The following is a 22920-nucleotide window of genomic DNA, read 5'->3' on the forward strand; positions in this document are numbered from 1 at the left end:
TGTTACATGTCTTTACATATAATTGCTGCTTTCTGTAAATAAGGCCTTCAATGTGGCCTATGAGCAACCTAATTAGGGCCAATTATCATTTTCTCATTGTTTGGTCTAGTGCAGCCTTGTTCAATGGACAAGTTGTTAAAGGACCAGTGAACTAATTTCTTAGCACCCCAATCAGAAAATATCAGATACATTTGATGTAATCTATAAATACATCATAAATACAATCTCTGCACACTGACACCAGCTCTAACTGCTGCCTGTTGGAAAGGACACACTTTCCTCTTAAGAATGCTTCTCAGTGTTATCTAGTGTATTACAGCTCTTTGCCAGTAGGCAAACGGAAAGAAGCAAAGCTGAGCGGTTACTTATACTTTCATACAGTACATATACATTTTAGTTATTGCCTGTTCCATCAAACTTTTTGTAATCATCATTAAGACTTTACAAGAGTGCCCTAGCACACTGGTATGCAATCCAACTGCTGCAAAACTACACATCCCATAATGCCATGCCATAGTTTTAGCAAGATTTTAGAGCAAAACTGAAGCAGAGCATGTTGGGATGTGTAGTTCCACAGCAGCTGGAGTGCCACACGTTGCCTACCCCTGTGACAGCATGTTGGTAACAACTCAGGGAACAGTATGTAGATTACAAATATAAACAGCTATAGGTTTTGCATAAGTTACACACAACGTTATTGGTAATAATATACAATGTAGTCATTATAAATAAAGTTCTACATATTGAAGTATAATTGTGTACTTATACTTACAAATAAAATGTTATGGGTAATGTTGTAAAATAGAGATGGTATAAATAAGATTTTACTCACCGGTAAATCTATTTCTCGTAGTCCGTAGTGGATGCTGGGAACTCCGTAAGGACCATGGGGAATAGCGGCTCCGCAGGAGACTGGGCACAACTAAAGAAAGCCTTTAGGACTACCTGGTGTGCACTGGCTCCTCCCTCTATGACCCTCCTCCAGACCTCAGTTAGGATACTGTGCCCGGAAGAGCTGACACAATAAGGAAAGGATTTTGAATCCCGGGTAAGACTCATACCAGCCACACCAATCACACCGTATAACTCGTGATACTATACACAGTTAACAGTATGAAATATAACTGAGCCTCTCAACAGATGGCTCAACAATAACCCTTTAGTTAAACAATAACTATAAACAAGTACAGGTACACCACCGATTTTCCGGCATCCTCGGTTCCAGTGCCGTGCCGGATTATCGATTTTGCCGGATTAACGGTGGAAACTAATTTTGCACCTTCAGAACATTTCTAAAGCAATAAATAGTAAAATATATGCTACAGTATAATATTAATTAATGAATAAACACAGTAGTGTGTGATGCTTGCTGTGTCACCTGCAGTACCCTCAGAAGCTGTACTCACTGACACTTGTGCGCGCTGTGTCTTCTGCCCATGTGCGGTACTTGCTGTGACCTTGGACGCCATAACAGCCCCACTGATGCTTGCTATGTCACCTGCAGTGTCCGTGGAAGCTGTACCCACTGACACTTGCACGTATTGCGTGTTACGCCCATGCGCAGAAAATGTTCCGGATTAAAGGATGTCCCTAACCCCCTTTAATCCGGACAAATCAAAATTGTCCGGATTAAAAGAGGTTCCGGATCATCGGTTGCCGGAAAATCGGTGGTGTACCTGTATTGCAGACAATCCGCACTTGGGACGGGCGCCCAGCATCCACTACGGACTACGAGAAATAGATTTACCGGTGAGTAAAATCTTATTTTCTCTGACGTCCTAGTGGATGCTGGGAACTCCGTAAGGACCATGGGGATTACCAAAGCTCCCAAACGGGCGGGAGAGTGCGGATGACTCTGCAGCACCGAATGAGCGAACTCTAGGTCCTCCTCAGCTAGGGTATCAAACTTGTAGAATTTAGCAAATGTGTTTGACCCCGACCAAGTAGCTGCTCGGCAAAGTTGTAAAGCCGAGACCCCTCGGGCAGCCGCCCAAGAAGAGCCCACCTTCCTCGTGGAATGGGCTTTTACAGATTTAGGATGCGGCAGTCCAGCCGCAGAATGTGCAAGTTGAATCGTGCTACAGATCCAGCGAGCAATAGTCTGCTTTGAAGCAGGAGCACCCAACTTGTTGGGCGCATGCAGGATAAATAGCGAGTCAGTCTTTCTGACTCCAGCTGTCCTGGAAACATAGATTTTTAGGGCCCGTACTACGTCCAGCAACTTGGAGTCCTCCAAGTCACGAGTAGCCGCAGGCACCACAATAGGCTGGTTCAAATGAAACGCTGAAACCACCTTAGGGAGAAATTGGGGACGAGTCCTCAATTCCGCCCTATCCATATGGAAAATCAGATAAGGGCTTTTACAAGACAAAGCCGCCAATTCTGACACACGCCTGGCCGAAGCCAAGGCCAACAGCATGACCACTTTCCACGTGAGATATTTTAGTTCCACAGTTTTAAGTGGTTCAAACCAATGCGACTTTAGGAAATCCAACACCACGTTGAGATCCCAAGGTGCCACTGGGGGCACAAAAGGGGGCTGAATATGCAGCACTCCCTTAACAAATGTCTGAACTTCAGGTAGTGAAGCCAGTTCTTTTTGGAAGAAAATCGATAGAGCCGAAATCTGGACCTTAATGGAACCCAATTTTAGGCCCATAGTCACCCCTGACTGTAGGAAGTGCAGAAATCGACCTAGCGGGCCTTCCTGGCCTCACACCACGCAACATATTTCCGCCATATGTGGTGATAATGGTTTGCGGTCACTTCTTTCCTAGCTTTAATTAGCGTAGGGATAACTTCCTCCGGAATGCCCTTTTCCTTCAGGATCCGGCGTTCAACCGCCATGCCGTCAAACGCAGCCGCGGTAAGTCTTGGAACAGACAGGGCCCCTGCTGCAGCAGGTCCTGTCTGAGCGGCAGAGGCCATGGGTCCTCTGAGATCATTTCTTGAAGTTCTGGGTACCAAGCTCTTCTTGGCCAATCCGGAATAATGAGTATAGTTCTTACTCCTCTCCTTCGTATTATTCTCAGTAGCTTGGGTATGAGAGGCAGAGGAGGGAACACATACACCGACTGGTACACCCACGGTGTTACCAGAGCGTCCACAGCTATCGCCTGAGGGTCCCTTGACCTGGCGCAATATCTTTTTAGCTTTTTGTTGAGGCGGGACGCCATCATGTCCACCTGTGGCCTTTCCCAATGTTGTACAATCATTTGGAAGACTTCTGGATGAAGTCCCCACTCTCCCGGGTGGAGGTCGTGTCTGCTGAGAAAGTCTGCTTCCCAGTTGTCCACTCCGGGAATGAACACTGCTGACAGTGCTAACACACGATTTTCCGCCCATCGGAGAATCCTTGTGGCTTCTGCCATCGCCATCCTGCTTCTTGTGCCGCCCTGTCGGTTTACATGGGCGACCGCCGTGATGTTGTCTGACTGGATCAGCACCGGCTGGTGTTGAAGCAGGGGTCTTGCCTGACTTAGGGCATTGTAAATGGCCCTTAGTTCCAGAATATTTATGTGTAGGGAAGTCTCCTGACTTGACCATTGCCCTTGGAAATTTTTTCCCTGTGTGACTGCCCCCCAACCTCGAAGGCTGGCATCCGTGGTCACCAGGATCCAGTCCTGTATGCCGAATCTGCGGCCCTCTAGAAGATGAGCACTTTGCAGCCACCACAGCAGCGACACCCTGGCCCTCGGAGACAGGGTTATCAGCCGATGCATCTGAAGATGCGATCCGGACCACTTGTCCAACAGATCCCACTGAAAGATCCTTGCATGGAACCTTCCGAATGGAATTGCTTCGTAAGAAGCCACCATCTTTCCCAGGACTCGCGTGCAGTGGTGCACCGACACCTGTTTTGGTTTTAGGAGGTCTCTGACTAGAGATGACAACTCCTTGGCCTTCTCCTCCGGGAGAAACACTTTTTTCTGTTCTGTGTCGAGAACCATCCCAAGGAACAGTAGACGCGTTGTAGGAACCAGCTGCGACTTCGGAATGTTCAGGATCCAGCCGTGCTGATGTAGCACTGCCCGAGCTAGTGCTACTCCGATCAGCAACTGTTCCCTGGACCTCGCCTTTATAAGGAGATCGTCCAAGTACGGGATAATTATAACTCCCTTTTTTCGAAGGAGTATCATCATCTCTGCCATTACCTTGGTAAATACCCTCGGTGCCGTGGACAGACCAAACGGCAACGTCTGGAATTGGTAATGACAGTCCTGTACCACAAATCTGAGGTACTCCTGGTGAGGGGGGGTAAACGGGGACATGCAGGTAAGCATCCTTGATGTCCAGTGATACCATGAAATCCCCTTCGTCCAGGCTTGCAATAACCGCCCTGAGCGATTCCATTTTGAACTTGAACCTTCGTATATAAGTGTTCAAGGATTTTAAAGTTAAGATGGGTCTCACCGAACCGTCCGGTTTCGGTACCACAAACATTGTGGAATAGTAACCCCGTCCCTGTTGAAGGAGGGGTACCTTGACTATCACCTGCTGCGAATACAGCTTGTGAATTGCCTCCAGCACTGCCTCCCTGTCCGAGGGAGCCGTCGGCAAGGCAGATTTGAGGAAACGGCGAGGGGGAGACGTCTCGAATTCCAGCTTGTACCCCTGAGATACTACCTGTAGAATCCAGGGATCCACCCGTGAGCGAGCCCACTGGTCGCTGAAGTTCTTGAGACGGGCCTCCACCGTACCTGGCTCCGCCTGTGGAGCCCCAGCGTCATGCGGTGGACTTAGAGGAAGCGGGGGAGGACTTTTGTTCCTGGGAACTGGCTGTATGCTGCAGCTTTTTCCCCCTACCTCTGCCTCTGGGCAGAAAGGACGCTCCTTTAACCCGCTTACCTTTCTGGGGCCGAATGGACTGTACCTGATAATACGGTGCTTTCTTTGGCTGTGAGGGAACATGGGGTAAAAATGCTGATTTCCCAGCTGTAGCTGTGGAAACGAGGTCCGAGAGACCATCCCCAAACAACTCCTCACCCTTGTAAGGCAAAACTTCCATGTGCCTTTTAGAATCAGCATCACCTGTCCACTGCCGAGTCCACAATCCTCTCCTGGCAGAAATGGACATTGCGTTTATTTTAGATGCCAGCCGGCAAATATCCCTCTGTGCATCTCTCATGTATAAGACTGCGTCTTTAATGTGCTCTACGGTTAGCAATATAGTGTCCCTGTCTAAGGTATCAATGTCTTCTGACAGGGAATCTGACCACGCAGCTGCAGCACTGCACATCCATGCTGAAGCAATAGCTGGTCTCAGTATAATGCCTGAGTGTGTATATACAGACTTCAGGATAGCCTCCTGCTTTCTATCTGCAGGTTCCTTTAAGGCGGCCGTGTCCGGTGACGGTAGTGCCACCTTCTTTGACAGACGTGTGAGCGCTTTATCCACCCTAGGGGATGTCTCCCAACGTGACCTGTCCTCTGGCGGGAAAGAGTACGCCATTAGTAACTTTTTAGAAATTACCAGTTTCTTATCGGGGGAAGCCCACGCTTCTTCACACACTTCATTTACTTCATCAGAAGGGGGAAAAACCACTGGTAGTTTTTTCTCCCCAAACATAATACCCTTTTTTGTGGTACCTGGGGTAATATCAGAAATATGCAACACATTTTTCATTGCCATAATCATGTAACGGGTGGCTCTATTGGAATGTACACTAGTCTCATCATCGTCGACACTGGAGTCAGTATCCGTGTCGACATCTGTGTCTGCCATCTGAGGTAGCGGGCGTTTTAGAGCCCCTGATGGCTTTTGAGACGTCTGGGCAGGCACGGGCTGAGAAGCCGGCTGTCCCACATCTGCTATGTCGTCAAACCTTTTATGTAAGGAGTTGACACTGTCGCGTAATTCCTTCCACATATCCATCCACTCAGGTGTCGACCCCGCAGGGGGTGACATCACATTTATCGGCACCTGCTCCGCCTCCACATAAGCCTCCTCATCAAACATGTCGACACAGCCGTACCGACACACCGCACACACACAGGGAATGCTCTGACTGAGGACAGGACCCCACAAAGTCCTTTGGGGAGACAGAGAGAGAGTATGCCAGCACACACCAGAGCGCTATATATAATGTAGGGATTCACACTATACATACAGTGGTTTTTCCCTTATAGCTGCTATTAATATACAGATACTGCGCCTAAATTTAGTGCCCCCCCTCTCTTTTTTACCCTATGAAGTCTGGAAACTGCAGGGGAGAGCGTTGGGAGCGTCCTTCCAGCTGAGCTGTGAGAGGAAATGGCGCCAGTGTGCTGAGGGAGATAGCCCCGCCCCTTTCTCGGCGGGCTTCTCCCGCTTTTTTATGGAATATATGGCAGGGGATTTTACACATATATAGTCTTAATGACTGCCCTGCACCCATCAGTGACCGGAGTGTGTGGTGTGCATGGGGAGCAATGGCTACCTTAATGAAGACCGAAGTCTTCTGCCGCCGATTTTCAGGAACATCTTCTTGCTTCTGGCTTTGCAAGGGGGACGGCGGCGCGGCTCCGGGACCGGACGACCGAGGCTGGGCCTGTGTTCGATCCCTCTGGAGCTAATGGTGTCCAGTAGCCTAAGAAGCCCAAGCTAGCTGCAAGCAGGTAGGTCCCTCGTAGCAGTGAGTCTGCTGCCAGCAGATCTCACTGAAAATAAAAAACCTAAATATAACTTTCTTTTCTAAGAGCTCAGGAGAGCCCCTAGTGTGCATCCAACTCGGCCGGGCACAAAATTCTAACTGAGGTCTGGTGGAGGGTCATAGAGGGAGGAGCCAGTGCACACCAGGTAGTCCTAAAGCTTTCTTTAGTTGTGCCCAGTCTCCTGCGGAGCCGCTATTCCCCATGGTCCTTACGGAGTTCCCAGCATCCACTAGGACGTCAGAGAAATTAAGAATCTATAAGCAATGATGTATAATAATGGAAGAACTTCAGACATAAAGTGTATGTAAAGAGATGAGGACATGTTGAAGCTGAATCATTGTGCATTTGTTTTGTGTTTCAGGTGTGAGATTGACATTGACGAGTGCGAATCATATCCTTGTTTGAATGGCGGTCTCTGCCAGAACCTGCCCAACCGTTTCATCTGTATCTGTGATGTAAACTTTGCGGGGGAGCTCTGCGAGATCGATGTAAGCGACTTATCATTCTATGTGTCTATGCTGCTATGGCAGAACCTTTTCCAGCTGCTGTCCTACCTGATTCTGCGTATGGAGGATGAACCAGCAGTGGAATGGGGGGATCAGGATTATGAGGACCAGTGAGCCTATCATAGGCAAATAAAGCCAGCGCCCTCACAATCACAAGCCCATATTATACATTCAGTAGCAGTAACAATCAGGCTTTGGGCCTACACTTATGTGTTTAATATACAAAGTTAATACAGGCATTGTTTTGTGAATCTACTAACTGGACACCCAAAATGGTGTTTTTGCCAATGACAAGAGATACTGTATAGTAATATATAAGTGGGCAGAAAGAATTACTGCCATTTGCCAGTGTCTGAATATGCTTGTCGCTGGCAATGACCAATGTGCCTGGCAGCTTCTGTTGACGAAAGTCACTCATCTCTAGGCACTATGAGATGGTTGGATGCAAAGGAAATGTGACATCACATTTTACAGTCAGTCCAAAGACTATTAAAGAAAAAGATTAACTGACCATACATACATATATTTCACAGCCATCTCAACACTATAGTGGTGAGAGATGGCCCTTATAGGAAGGTCTGCTGTTTTTATGTGCTCATTTATTTTATGTATTGAGTATGTACAGTATGATGGTTTGATATTCTTAAATACAATATTAGTCTTTGCTCAATCCACTTGAGACTATACTACAGATTTATCATGTCTTGAAGAGTGATACAATGTATGGTGACAAAGTACCAACCAATCAGCTCCTAATTGTCATTTTTCCAAACACATCCTGTAACATGGCAGTTAGGAGCTGTTGGTTGGTACTTTATCACTGTGTCATTTATCACTGTCCAAGGCTTGATAAATCTGGGTCATAGTGCTGCAATATAAGCTCACTATGGTTTTCTTTCCAAAAACATACAAGTAAAGCTGCTAAATCAGGACCAGCTATCAAAACTCTGAATAAATAAACATTAATAATAACACAAGGTTTGCAGGTTATCAGCGTATTGGGCCTCATTAGAGTTGGGCGTACGTCTCTGTGACGTAAACATATACATTTCTATACTGTATATGTATACTAACATGCATCTGTATCTAGAGTTGCATTTCTAGATTGGCAGACCCTTATACCTTGAGAGGTGGTACGGAGGTAAAGAAGTATAAATAGTGTACAGAAAGGGTGTGTTCATGAAGGTTGAGCTTGCCCCTTTAGATTTCACTGAGAAGAATCGTCCTATACAGTATGCTGCTTAGAGTGGGGAACTTCCCATTAGCACACGAGGCATGTTCCCAGGGACGGCACTTGTTGCCTGGTGACACTTGGACACATGTTTCATTACGGGCGGCCTGAAATTACCAGTAACTACAAAAACCTTTTCACTCTAACGTACTGTCACCATCTTGAGCGGCGTACGAATGGGTAGGACATGGGCATCCCCGTAAGGTGTCCTACTAAGTAAATATGTATACATAATTTAATAAATTAATTGAATGTCATAGCTTATGGCTTGTTTTATTATTAGGTTATATTATACTAAACACCAATTACCAAACTAAGGGCCTATAACCAAACAATGAAAAGAATAAAATTGGACAGTACAGGTGGCCAATACTCTTGTGCCTAGGGCGCACACTAAGGGGGTAATTCCAAGTTGATCGCAACAGGAATTTTTTTAGCAGTTGGGCAAAACCATGTGCACTGCAGGGGAGGCAGATATAACATGTGCAGAGAGAGTTAGATTTGGGTGGGTTATTTTGTTTCTGTGCAGGGTAAATACTGGCTGCTGTATTTTTACACTGCAATTTAGATTGCAGATTGAACACACCACACCCAAATCTAACTCTCTCTGCAAATGTTATATCTGCCTCCCCTGCAGTGCACATGGTTTTGCCCAACTGCTAAAAAATTTCCTGCTGCGATCAACTTGGAATTACCTCTTAACTCCTAAGGCCGGCCTGATATGACATTACTTGATGATGATGACACCTGCAGCCTCTCTAGCCACTTCTGATTGTCTTTATTCACATTGATTACTTTAGTCTTACAGTGTGTGATTGGGTATCCGGTCTATAGATCTACAATAAAAAGGTCTACAGTCAATAGTTCGACCACTAATGGTCGACATGCATTAGGTCGACAGGATAAAAAGGTTGACAGTCAAAAGGTCGACATTTTCTTCTTTTTTTGGGGGGGGGAGGTTAACATTTTTACAACTTTTTCTGCATTTAGTATCCATTTCAGAAACTATTACCTTTAGTAACCTTTGGGCAAGCGGAGTGGAGGGAGCCACCGAGCCTGAAGCGTGGCGAGTGACGCGAGCCTGCAAGGGGACACATTTCAACAAATTTGGGTAAAAAATGTTTAAAAACACAAAACAACACCCAAAATTTTATTTTGTGTGTCAAACTTTTGACCCTGTCGACATTTTGACTGTCGACCTTTTCGCACTGTCGACATTTTCACACTGTCGACCTTTTTACTGTCGACCTAATGACTGTCTATCTTTTTAATGTCTATCTTCTGTATCAGAACCATAGCAACAAGAGAGACTGGAGGAGAGAAGGAGAGGGCCCTTCCCTACCCCGCCCCTCTCTCCCCACCTTTCACCATCGGCTCCTCCTTTCTGTTGTTGCTCGCAGGGTCTTGTAATTATGATGACAAATCCCCCATCGGGTAGCCACCCGACTCCCTGTCCCTGACAGTTCTGAGTGGAACCAGCCACCCAGTTAGGCAACACACTCATCGGCCACCCAGTGGGTGATCAGTAACTCTTTCCATGGGCCACTGCCCCCTTCCCCGTTCCAGACAGCCGTGGGGACTGACTGCTGCAGTCTTTCTCTCCCCAGCCCAGCACACTGCACACACTGCTGTGTACTAAGCTAGGGAGAGAGGCAGCTGCAGAAGCAGTCAGTGCTCTTTCTCCCTGCAAATGGATTAACAGCATTGTAAAATATATATTTTTATAAAACACACATTACTCCGCGCCTTACAAGCGCTTATCGCACTTATGTATGACCACAGTCCTGGTGGGTAACAGTCCTTCCTTCCACCTTTTAGATAATTGTAACAGCACTAGTGTCCGTCAGTTATTCATCAATAGTGGACCGCAGCTGGTCCTCTTCCAAAAACCCGAAGTCTAATGCAGGTACTAATTTCTAGCAAAATACAGAGGCAGCGCTCCATAGTGCATTAAAATATTTATTATTTAAAATACAGGTAACTACCCCTCAGGTATATTGTTTCCCGTACCATAAAAACGGTATGCACTGGACTCCGTTCAGCGCACTGTTTGAGGAAACAAGTGATGTATAATTAAATGAATGGATAGCACACGGAGACCTATAAAGGGTGTGGAACGCCAGGGAACCGAGCCCTCTGACGAACTGTATACGAAACACATTAGGGCAGGATCCCTGATGTCACCTGTGTAGTGTCTTCACCCGTTGCAACTACTACTGTGTTCCTGACACGTGGAAGCCAGCGATGAGAAAGCCGGCAGCTTGGCGCAGGTATCCGGGAGGAGATAAGTGGGGGGTGTGGAGCACTGCCTGGTGCAGTTATTATTACAAACCATGTGGTAATCAGCCCACAGAGTTTATTTTTTTATGGGACAGGAAGCAATATATATATATATATATATATATACAGTATATATATATATTTATATGTAGCCATGCTCATCTTACTGTAATGCAGCACACTGCAACATAGCATGCTGCATGGAACTATTCGCAGCTGATGATTGCTTGATTAATTCCATGCCATGGTACAGCATGCTGCAACACAGTGAGATGAGCACAGCTACATATGTATATATATATATATATATATATATATATCTGTAGCATTTGATGGGGGCCCCCATAAGTTTGTTGCCCAGGGGCCCCCACAGGCCTTAATCCGGCCCTAGGTGGTGTTTGTATCTCATTATATTTTATATGAAAAGATGCAACTTTTGTAATTATTAATAACAACTGTAATGATACTATTGTCTCTTGCTTATACTGTACATTACTTCAATACGCTATACTGTGTACGAATAGTGTAATGCAACTTAAAAATATTCCAACAATGACTTAAACTGCACATACAAACTTGGTTGCTTTTTTGAAACAGAGGTGTTACATACAAATTGGGGTCGATTCAATTCAGCAACAGTTGAATAGAGCCGGGAATTAGCTCCCGACGCTATTCAATTCAGCTAAAGTTAAGTCGGAGAATGCCCGTTCTCGCCGACTTAACAGGTAGTTTTGTCGGGAGAACAAGCATTCTCCGACTTAACTACCAGCGGCGATGCTGATTCCCGACAGAATCAGCCTCGCGCCGGCCGTGCGGCAGCTCTTTTGTCGGTTTTCTTCTCTCACCCCCCGGGGCTGAGAGAAGAATTCCCGACAATTGAGGGTAACTAGTTGCTGTATTGAATAGCGCCGGGAGCTAATTCCCGGCACTATTCAACTGTTGCTGAATTGAATCGACCCCATTGAGTGCAAAATGCGTTCAACTCTAAATTATGTAATTTTCTGTTTCCCGTATAGCCAGAGATGAATTCTGTTAATTACATTAAAAACATCATTCATTCTATATTCATCATGTTTTGTACAGTCCATTTGTATTGCTATTGTGATGTGTCTGTATATGTATTCTCTGTACATTAAAATGTGTTCTCATGTTTCTCTTTGTCTGGAAGTCTGTTAATCATATTTGTATTGTCACTTCATTGTCATCATCATCACCACCACCAGGCCAGATCTCCTTTCATCAAGAACTGTTTCACTTTAGCATGTCAGAAAACAGGTAAAAGTTCCTCAGTAACACTATATACAGGGGATAGCCAATTAATGTAAATTACTACGGATAATGAATTCCCTGGGGCTATCCAATTATCCCATGAGCGCTGGCACTTATTGCGGATGAGCCTGAGGCACGTGAAGCAGAATCCCTGATAAGCAGACCTCAGAGACCCGGTTTTGCATGATAACGCATGGATCCCACCATGTGTTATCGGCCGAAAACGGGTAATTTACCGCACGTAAAAATGGGCTGTAATTGGATAGCCCGATAATATTACCGGGCTAAAAAGCCTGTTTTTGCCGTGACAGCTCAATACCGGCCATAATCTTTACAATGGCAGGAGCTGGTTGGCTGGTCATTTATCACTCTTTATCCGTCTCCACTCTATCACTTTTTAAGGCTTAATACTGTACATTTGGGCCTTAGGGCCTGATTCAGACCTGATCGCAAAAGCAAAATCTTTCTCTAATGGGCAAAACCATGCTGCACTGCAGGTGGGGCAGATGTAACATGTGCAGAGAGAGTTAGATTTGGGTGGGTTATTTTATTTCTGTGCAGGGTAAATACTGGCTACTTTATTTTTACACTGCAATTTAGATTTCAGTTTGAACACACCCCACCCAAATCTAACTCTCTCTGCACATGTTATATCTTCCCCCCTGCAGTGCACATGGTTTTGCACATTAGAGAAAAAGTATGCTGTTGCTATCAGGTCTGAATTAGGCCCTTAATTCCCTAATGAATCAAGATCCCCAAAAAACTTTTTCGCTCACCTGATGTGGTGGAAGTATAATAGCAACAGGTAAAACCAAGAATAAATATCACTGTGTAACAACAAGTCCCAGGGAAGCACTGCAGTTTTTGATTGCATGGAATGAATGCATGATGATAATAATAATAATAATAATAATAATAATAATCATCATCAATGTAGGACTGGGGTATAAAGGGCACACCGGGGAAATGTAGTGGTAGGGACCCATATTTAGAGGTGTGGCCAGAGCCGGCCCTAGCCAATATGATGCCCTAGGCAAGATTTTGGCTGGTGACCCCTAGCACAGACACTAGTTCCGCCTCTGATCCTGTACCCCTTTCTCAACACCATCACCACTCACCCATAGCAGTCCTCATTTTTGGTGCTCCTACCCCTCATATTTTAAATAGGAACAGTGTGCACATTCGGTGTGCAGCCCAAAATGGGGCGTGTTCTTGCTGGGAAGAAGCATGGCCACACAATAATAACCCCAGTTGAAATTACGCCACACAGTACTGCAACTTTTTTCACATTATATCATGGCAAACATTACATTAAAATCTACATATGTTAGTAAAATTCCTCTAAATCCTGGTCTTCGAATAGTGTGCCAGGAAAGTTGTAAACATTATAATACAATCTCTTTGGACACTTTGCATCCATTATGTAACTTTGCTGCACTCGCTTCTGTTGACACTTTCATGAGTTTCCCTTTTACAAATTGAGTCTTCCATATCCGAAAATGCCTGGGACCAGAAGTATTTTGAATTTTGGACTTTTCCATATTTTGGAATACCATAATAAGGTATTTTGGGGATGGGACCCAAGTCTAAACAAGAAATGCATTTATGTTTTATATACACCTTATAATTTCATTTACACCTTATAAATCACATCAGAAAGTAAAGATGTCACAATTACAGCTTTCAGATTGCAAACCCAGGTCGGAACCGGCTTTTGAACCCAGATTCGACCTGGGTCTGAGTAGGCTCAGACCCTTTCACATTGCAGTTTCGACCCGGGATATTCCTGGGTTATTCCCAGGTCGGTGACTTTCACATTGAACCCAGGTCACCTACTGTATGTTAAACACAGTGATGTGATTTAAAATGGACTTTCTGGCTCACATTGATCTGGTTTCAAAGGAAATAAATGAGCAGACGCATAAACAGCCAATCAGCACTTTTTTCTGATACCCAGGTTGAATATCCCGGGTTTCACACTGCACAATGACACGGGTCCGACCCATGTTTAACCCTTCTTTTAATCCGGGTTGAAATGCCATTTGCTCGACGGGTTATTCACTTTGGTGCTTTCGCATTGCAACTCGACCTAGGTCGACTCTGCAACAACCCGACAATAACCCGGGTTATTTTGTGATGTGAGAGGGATATATCTCTTGCACTCAAAAAATCTTAGAATATTTTGGATATCGGATTTTCGGATATGGGAGACTCAACCTGTAAACATCCTTTTTTCAATCTTTTTTAAATAGCATACCATAAAGTACTAGGCAAAGATGGACATGCATATTATCCACCACCAAGACAGACTTCCTTCGCATCAAGAACTATTTCTCTATAGCATGTCAGTCAGAAAGCATATAAAAAGTCATAAGTAACTGAACAACGGTACCAAAACTCCAAGCCTACCTGAATCCCGATAAAATGGGTATTTTATTCTAAAATGGAAAGGAGCTAGAGTCTATAGCGTTTATCTTCTGAAGTTCAGGATGAAGACCGGGTGTCGGTGATGTGCGGTGAGGTAAATGGCTCAGGAAGCGCTGGCTAGTAACAGAGACAGATTTACACACAACATATGAGCCCAAAGGTCACTGGCGTATCTATAATGGGTGCAGTGTGTGCGGTGCACACGGGCCCCTGAGTCCAGAGAGGTCCCCACCGCACACGCTGCGCCCATTTTTTAAATACTAACCCCTCCGGTGTCCCGCGGCGACGTCCGCGCAGCTGGCATTTTCACGGAGTTCTGCGCATGCGCAGTACAAAAATCACTGGGAAAATGGCCACCACGCTATTTTCCAAGAGATCTGCGCATGCACAGTAGAGTCTGAGTACTCTAGTGCTCCGACTCTCAGCGCTGCCGGCAGAGAGGAGGGGGGCCGAACAGAGGAGGCTGCACCCGGACCTCTTCCTCTCTTAAAGCGCCCCTGCCAAGGGTTGATGTGGGCATTATGCAAAGGTACAGCAGTATATACTATAGGAAAATTATAGGCACTGCACCTGCCATAGACTTTTTACTCCAGAGTTTTGACTATAAAAATTATTGGAATCATACAAAGAAGATATTTCTAATACATTCTTTGTATTTTTCATATACTTTATATAGTCAAACTCTGGCATACACATTAGTATGAAAGGAAAGGCCTCATCTGCCTCATCCCAACGCACATCACCGCCGGGTACAGGGTCACACACTCCAGGGCAAAGATACCTGTAATGCAGGAATGTTGATAAATGTGCATAGGTTGCCGAACAAAAGTAAATTTATCGGTAGTCATTAAAAAGCAAACAACCCCCCCCCCCCCCCCCCCCCCCCACAACTTTTGGGTCTATTCATGAAGCAGTGAAAAGTGTGGAGAAGTGAGTTCGTGGAGAAGTTGCCCATGGCAACCAATCAGCATTGAAATAACATTTCTAATTTGCATACTATAAAATTGTACAGAGCAGCTGATTGGTTGCCATGGGCAACTTCTCTATTGGCTCACTAGACCGCTTAGTATCAATAACAAACACGTGGGGAAGCGCAATAGTAAAACACCAAACTTATAGTAATAAAAAAAAAACATCATTCGTTTTGATATGTTCCAATACAAGATCGAATACGGGTATGCCATAGTATAGGATTTAATGTTACTATTGCTGCTTATTAACAAAGTTAATTTATTTTTACATATTTCAAAATATGCAATTTTAGCTTCCTTTTATAAACAAACTTCTGTTATACTACCTGACCCTTTAAAATGCAGGCGTTGTTCAGCTCCAGCACAAGTGTATTTTCAAGTACGCAACGCAGCGGCCACTGCGGACAGCTGAGGCAGCCTAATGCAGTTGTCTGCAGTGCTTCATGCGTGTAGTAATCTGCAGCTGCAGTATCTGCCCTTAACACTATGCTGGGTATTCACATGACTTATAATAGCGTGGATGTCTAGCTACTGTACATGCTCACTACACTCCAATGAATCAGATATTTGCATGCATTTGTGAGGTAGCCTCCCAGTTAATGCCCATATCACGGACAGAGAGATCAGATAGAACTGTCCCCACACTAAGCCTCCTCTAAGGGGTAAATTTACTAATATCCTAGTTTTGCCCAAGTTTAAACATACCGCTGATCTATTGGACACAGGAGATTTTCTTCTTAGTCAAATACGGAAATTTACTATGAATTATCTTTTCCAGAATCGTGTTTTTCAATGGTATATGGATTTGTATTTGTCAGCTGTGTTTTAGTTGAGACCGGTCAAATACTCCCGTACAGAGTTCAGTTGGGTCCGTGTTTGCAACATACAAGCGTGAACACGGAAGGCACTTATAATCATTATTTCATTGGAAGTAAAGGTGGGTACACACTAATAGATATATCTGCAGATCAATTGATCTGCAGATATATCTATGGACGGATCGGGCAGTGTGTTGAGCATACACACTACCCGATCCGTCGGGGACTGACGTCATGAAATGGGCGAGCGTGTACACACGCCCGCCCAGTTCAGCTGTCAATCACCGCCGGCCGCCGCAGCATGTGTACGGGCGGGCGGCCGACCGCCCCGTACACACACAGCGAGGTGCCAATATATCGGTAGATATATTGGCCGTCGGCTGTGCTGCGCGGCCGACGCGATACGTCTGTGAACGACAGAGTTCACAGATGTATCGGCCGTACACACTGGCCGACGGTCCCGCGATATATCAGCCATTCAAGAGAACGGCCGATATATCGACCAGTGTGTATGGGCCTTAAGTGTCACATGTGACAGTGACATGCTAGAGCCATATAAATATGCCCCAAACCATTGGGACCTCGTAGGTTTAGTTAGAGGAGTTGAGAGGAGAGTGCAGGCGAGTTGGTGTATTGGTAGATTTTGGTATTTGCTGATATATGAGTGTAAGTAGTCTTGTGAACTGTTGACTTCTTTCTTAATAGTCTGTCTTATTTTTCTGTCATTGTGATTTTTGTTGGTCTCTTCAGTGTTTTTGTGTGTGTCTGTGGGTTGTGTGCTGTTAGTGTAGTGGTAGTGGAGTAGTGTGTTTGTCTGTCTTTTTTTTCTGTGTTTAGTGTTGTTAGTTAGGTGGTTAGGACGGAGTATGTCAGGGGCAAATGCTAGTCAGATGGAGAGTGAGGTGGAAGAGGTGGCAGCCCAGAATCTCCAGGTCAGTGATGGGTACAGTGAGGACCTTACCTGAAAGCACAATAGGACAAGGATGGGCCGCAATGTGAAATTCATAATTTGCACAGAATATGGCCTTGTGCAGGAAGTTATGCAGCACCACCTGTCAGAGACTGAAAATTCTGAGTAGCAAGAAAGTGCAACACAGCAAGGAGTTAATGCAGGCCTGAGACAGAGCGTGAGTGTGATGTGTCAGGATCTTGGTCCAGTTTCACAAGGTCAGACAGACGGAGTAAGTTGTTACGATTGAGCCGGAACATCTGTATTACAGTGCCTCGCCATCAACCAATGCGTTCAGGTTTAAATGCCCCCTAAAAACACAAGGCCTGCGCAGCCTTTGCTGAACCTGCTCAGTTTCTTGGGTCCTTTCAGCCTGGTGGTAGAGCCCCTGAAATCTGACAGAACTCTGCATCGAAGCTAAACTGGTGTATTCTGCCATGATGTAATCATAGAAATTGATGCAGCTACTTGGTTCCTTTTATAGGCATCATAATTGTGTGGGCAAGAGGTGATGTTTTTTAAATTTCTATTTTGGCCCAAGTTTGCAAATACGATTCTTTGTAAAATCCAATTTTTCAGTAATGTTATGGAAAGTACTTCTGAGTTTAACCGATGGTGTCATTGTTTGTATTTACTTGACAGCCTGTGTTTGGAAGTTCAATTCGATAGAACACTCCTATGTTTGAAAAAAATGGGAAAACACGCCCAAGTATAGCAACTCAACCAAACATGGATCTTATTAAATTTACCCCATATGTATTACTCTGAAAAACAAATATGGAAAACTTGCAGAATATTCCACATCCTTCACAAAGGCTTATCAGTTACCTAGCACGTCTCATATTGATCTCTGGAACAATGCAAAGACCAAAAAAATGGGCAGTAGAAATGTCTGCCTTATGGAATTCTGTCAATTCAATTTATATGGGATAATGCACTCCCCATGGTAAATAATAACTTAGAAGTCACTAAGGAGGTCCATGACCATGCAAAGACATAAGCCCATAAGCCCATAGGCCAAATACTTTTATAGAGGTCACTAAAGTTTGAAGTCACCCATGCAAAAAATTAATGGGCAAGCACATATCTGTACTTTTAAATCTAGCATCTGCTGTGGTCAACATCCACTTTCAGGCTACTGTCATGCCACGGTCTTTCAGACCTGTGCACTTAGCTTACAGCTGCCTCACTCTGCTGTCCCGGAGGATCCACAGACTCTGTCACTTCCAGGAGTCCCCACAGCTATTCCACTGGGACCACTCTACTTACCATATTGGTCACCACTACATCTCATCCTGTTGCAAACTTATAAAGTTTCTAACACATTTGGTCCTATCAGGTCACACTTTCGGACCAATCCCTGCAAAGACCAATACTCTACCCAGGTCTCTATCACTGCACCTCAAAGTCACAATATTGCCATGAGTAGAAAGTGGATCAGACCTCCCAGTTTCCAACATTCTACCTCCACTCCTGTTCCAGACACTCATGCCACTCCCAACCTAACCAAACCCACAGGCATGACAGCTACAAAACAGGATATAGAGATGATGGCACATGCCTTATCAATGACTTCCACTGGCTTTGGGGAGAGCCCTTCAGGTAATGCTATTGCCAAGTACAAAGTGAAGTACAACATGGGCATACTATAGAATGCCATTGCTGAGTCAATAACAGAATACCAGAGTAAGAGTATACATGACCAAATTTTTAACACATAAAAGAAATAGGGTGTGGGGGAGGAGAAGGGGCACAGTACTAATGGGAGAAATTACAGGTTGATAGTGTCTAGTTGAATCAATGTAACTGAGTAGAGAAGAAGTCTTTAGGGCTAGCACATATAGTGGAGGTAACATGGACAGACTGAGTAGAGATATCTGGCAAGCATAAATGGGACAAGAAGGGAGATCGGATCCAGGGGCAGATTGTTGCCAGGGCAGACATTTACTTTCTGCAAACAGCCAGTAAACCCAAACTTGATGGAACTTACAGTATGATCTCTGTATTTGAAGTAATAAGATATTTTTTCTTTCTACATGCCAAAGTTGTTAAAGAACAATAAGGGTCAGTGGGCATGGGTTCTTCTAATTTATGGCCACCAAGTACTTAGCTGCTACAAGCATGGGTGCAGCTAATGTCTCAATTTTTGTATTAAGATATTGGGTTGGATAGCATACGGCTGTTAAGAAAACTGCACTGTGACCAGGAAAGGGGTCAATACCAGACATGATCACCATATGTGAACTATACTGCTCCTGTGTCCACAGAGCTTCCAACAGTCAGGTAAGGGAGAGGAGAACATTGTATTCAGTGTTACTGGGGTATAATACCATCAACAATAACAGACTTTGGCAGAGGTATCCTTAATCCTAGTTGAGATTGATCTTTTAACAATTCCTGAACTCATACTGTATTTTCTCAAGCTGTCTCATTAAAAAACCCTCTTCCAGCCTGTCTCATGAAGGTTTTCCAAAGGTAAATCAAAATCTAGAAAAATACCTTAGATTTGGGAGAGCATAACTTTAGTCATTAGATGATATCTACAGAGATTGGGGAAAAAGCTTGAAGGTAGCTGGGGTATAGACTGCAGGAAATGCTGACTTGAGAGAAATTAAAAGGACTGAAAACAAGGATGGGGACCTCTGCTGCAGTTCCTTCAGCTAAAGCAATTCTTCAAATTTATATATGAACTGGAGAGTTGTATCTACTGTATTAGAAGGGTTTTAGAACTTTGATGATTAATAGTGGATGAATATTTTTCAAGCAAAATAATGGTTAAAAACCACAGCAATAAGCACAAGAGATGTGTCTTGTATCTCTGCATACAGTATGTACGTAATTGCGACAACCCTACTGTATGTACATATATTATTTAGGCTATAGGTTTTAATATGTCTGTATACTGTAGCTGGATATTAATTAGTGATGAGCGGGCTGGATTCTCAGAGAACCAAGCACACTCAAACTTCTGGGATCTGAGGTAATCCAAGCACCGCCTCAGATTTTCCTGCCTTGCTTAGAATACAAATTGAGTTAAAACGTCATCATCCTGGCATCAGATCTCACGGTTTTTGGATTCTATATAAGACGCTGCGCACCATTTCACACAGGACCTCGGTGCCCATCCATTCCAGTGGATGCTGTTCTGACTCCCTGCTGTGTCCATCCACTCCAATGGCTGCTCTTCTGACTCCATGCTGTGTCCATCCCATCCATTGGATGCTGTACTGACTCCACGCTGTTCCCATCCATTCCAGTGGCTGCTATGCTGATTCCATACTGTGTCCATGCACTCCAGTGGCTGAGCTGACCTGACCTATCTGTATCCATCCACTCCATTGCTGAGCTGACCTCTCCATAGGCCGAGCTAGATTGTTACAGTACAGGCAGTTAGCAAGTCATTGTTTATTGTTTTTTTTATTGTGCAGTAATTTAGATACATCTATTGTGTGTCATGCTGGTGCTGCACTGTGACTTCGCAGGTCATTCCCCACTGCTTTCACATAACTAATATAAGCACTGTATGAGCTGTCATTTGCGGAAAAAAGTTTAAAATAAAGTTAAACAAACAGACAGTGGCGTGCAGTGAGATAATTGGCTGGGGAGACACTGGTTGGTATTTGAGCCAGATTTACACACAAACATATGAACCTCAGGGTTTATATGGGCATTATAGACGGATCTACTGCTGGAAATGTGGTGAGCTTTGATCAGAGATGTGCATACAAAGTAGATAGGTGAGGCAGTGACTCCCTGCAGCGTGAGTTGTCATTTGTGTAAAAAGTTAAAAATGTACAATTGTTCTTTTGTTTGTACAAACTGTGTGCACTGTACTCCACTGTGACTTTGTTCACATATATATAAGCAGTGTGACTCCCCACAGTGACAGTTGTCATTTGCGAAAAAAATAAAAAATATACAGTATCTTTTTTTTGTACAACCTGTGCGCTGTACCCTACTGCAATTTTGTTCACATAAATAAGTGGTGTGACTCCCTGCAGTGTGAGTTGTCATTTACAAAAAAAGTTTTCAAAAATTGTTCTTTTGTTTTTTACAACTTGTGCACTGTACCCCACTATGACTTTATTAACATAAATATAAGCGGTGTGACTCCCTGTAGTGACTTGTCATTTGCAAAAAAAGTTTTAATTTTTTTCTTATTTTGTTCAACTTGTTTGTGGTGTATCCCACCACATTTGCTTACATAAATATAAGTACTGTGACTCTGCAGGCCATGCCCCACTGTATTCACACAAATTATTACTGTGACTCCGCAGGCCATACCCAATTGCGTTCACATAATGTGAGCACTGTCATCTGCAGTGTGAGTTGTCATTTGCAAAAAAGGACAAATAAGAAACATATAATTTAAATAGTTTTTTTGTACAACTTGTGTGTGCTGTAGGTGCTGTACTGAGTCAATATGGATCACAGACAAAAGAAAAGCAGGAGCAGCAGCCAAGTACTAGTGCAGTGGCTGTTGCCATTCGTGATAATACTACAACATCTAGTAAAGGAGTACCAGTGGGCAGAAAGTTTAGTAAAGGTGCTATGGATGAGTACCTGGAACTCAGGGGAGTATGTAACAACTGGGAAGTTCCAGTACTCACAAGTAAAGCTGCAGCTAGAATTGATGTCTGCAGCAACTCATGCTCTACCCCTGACTCCATTACCCCTCTTAGTGGTCGGGTGGTGCCTGCAGTGCTAGTGTTCTGCCCACGGCAGACGTGTTTGAATGGGCAAATTAGGTTCGCCCAAACTCCGATGCCCCCCAGTCTTAATAAGTGACAAGGTACCACCTGAGACTGCGAGTGAGTAAGGGGTAACCTAACTAACCCTGCAACACCAATGCACGAGTGATAATGAGACCAACAATGGTCTTAGAAGATGTTATAAGCAAATAAACAGTGAGAGCAACAATGCTCAAGGATGTTAAAGATATAAATATAAACAAAGAACTGTTAGCGTGGATACTCCACGAAAATCTGAACACCGGCTGGCAAGATCTGGTCAAGAATCAATCAGTCAAAGTCTCCAGGTCACAGCACAACACTGGCAGGATCTCCAACGAGATGACAGATTCACACAGAAGTAAGAACTATCACCAGCGTCTTTGGAGTGACCAGGTAGGAAGAGAATATAAATGGTGCTGCACCAATCACAGAAGAAACTTCTTGATTGCAAATATCGTGCAGCTGTCCTGCTGCACGTCCTTTTACACAGCTGGGTACTTAGTTACCCAGCAACAGGTAACGCCGTCTGCCTCCAGCATCCCCGTTGCTAGGGATCCGGCGGCTCACAGCGCCCATCAGCTGCTAGGCGCTAGACGGGGACCAGGAGACTTTGCGCCCGGTGTCTGCCTGTTGCTAGGCACTGGGCGGGGACCAGAAAACCTTGCACCCGGCATCCGCCTGTTGCTAGGCGCCGGGTGGGGGTCAGTGGGAGGTGCAGCATCCCGGCTCCACGGCAACGGCCGGGGCACGCACCTCCTGGCGCAAACAGTACCCCCCTTGAAGAGGGGTTAAGAAACCCCTAGATCCAGGCTTCTGGGGATATTACAAAAGGGCACATGAAATCAAAGATTTTCACACTGTTAAAAAACCAACATCTCAGTTCCCACAAAAAAGAAAACTAAGGCTGCAGAACTATGTGTTCACAAATCTAGAGGTGTCCATGTAAGCTATGTGTGAGACTGACATTTCTCAGACTGTACTCATAGAAAAGTCTTCTTTGTCTCCTTCCACCATTTCTGTACCATCTGCAAATGTAGGGATAAGCAGTACAAGTAAAGATGTTAATGATGATGACACAATAGAAAATGAGGATGCTACTGTGG

General features: G+C 44.6%; 1 protein-coding gene across 2 annotated transcripts in view; it reads left to right on the forward strand.

The window, feature by feature from the left end:
- Positions 1–22920, forward strand: part of CRB1 (crumbs cell polarity complex component 1) — a 307060-nt gene that overhangs the window by 277630 nt on the left and 6510 nt on the right. For both annotated transcript variants that reach the window (XR_010186785.1, XM_063940122.1), the window contains exon 11: positions 6995–7121. Coding sequence is in view for 1 of the 2 variants with exons in the window: in XM_063940122.1 (XP_063796192.1) it covers positions 6995–7121 (127 nt within the window). In the remaining variant the exon portion in view is untranslated. The remainder of the gene's footprint in view (positions 1–6994; positions 7122–22920) is intronic.

The sequence above is a fragment of the Pseudophryne corroboree genome, chromosome 9 (genome assembly GCF_028390025.1).
Source record: "Pseudophryne corroboree isolate aPseCor3 chromosome 9, aPseCor3.hap2, whole genome shotgun sequence".
Classification (NCBI taxonomy): Eukaryota; Metazoa; Chordata; class Amphibia; order Anura; family Myobatrachidae; genus Pseudophryne; species Pseudophryne corroboree.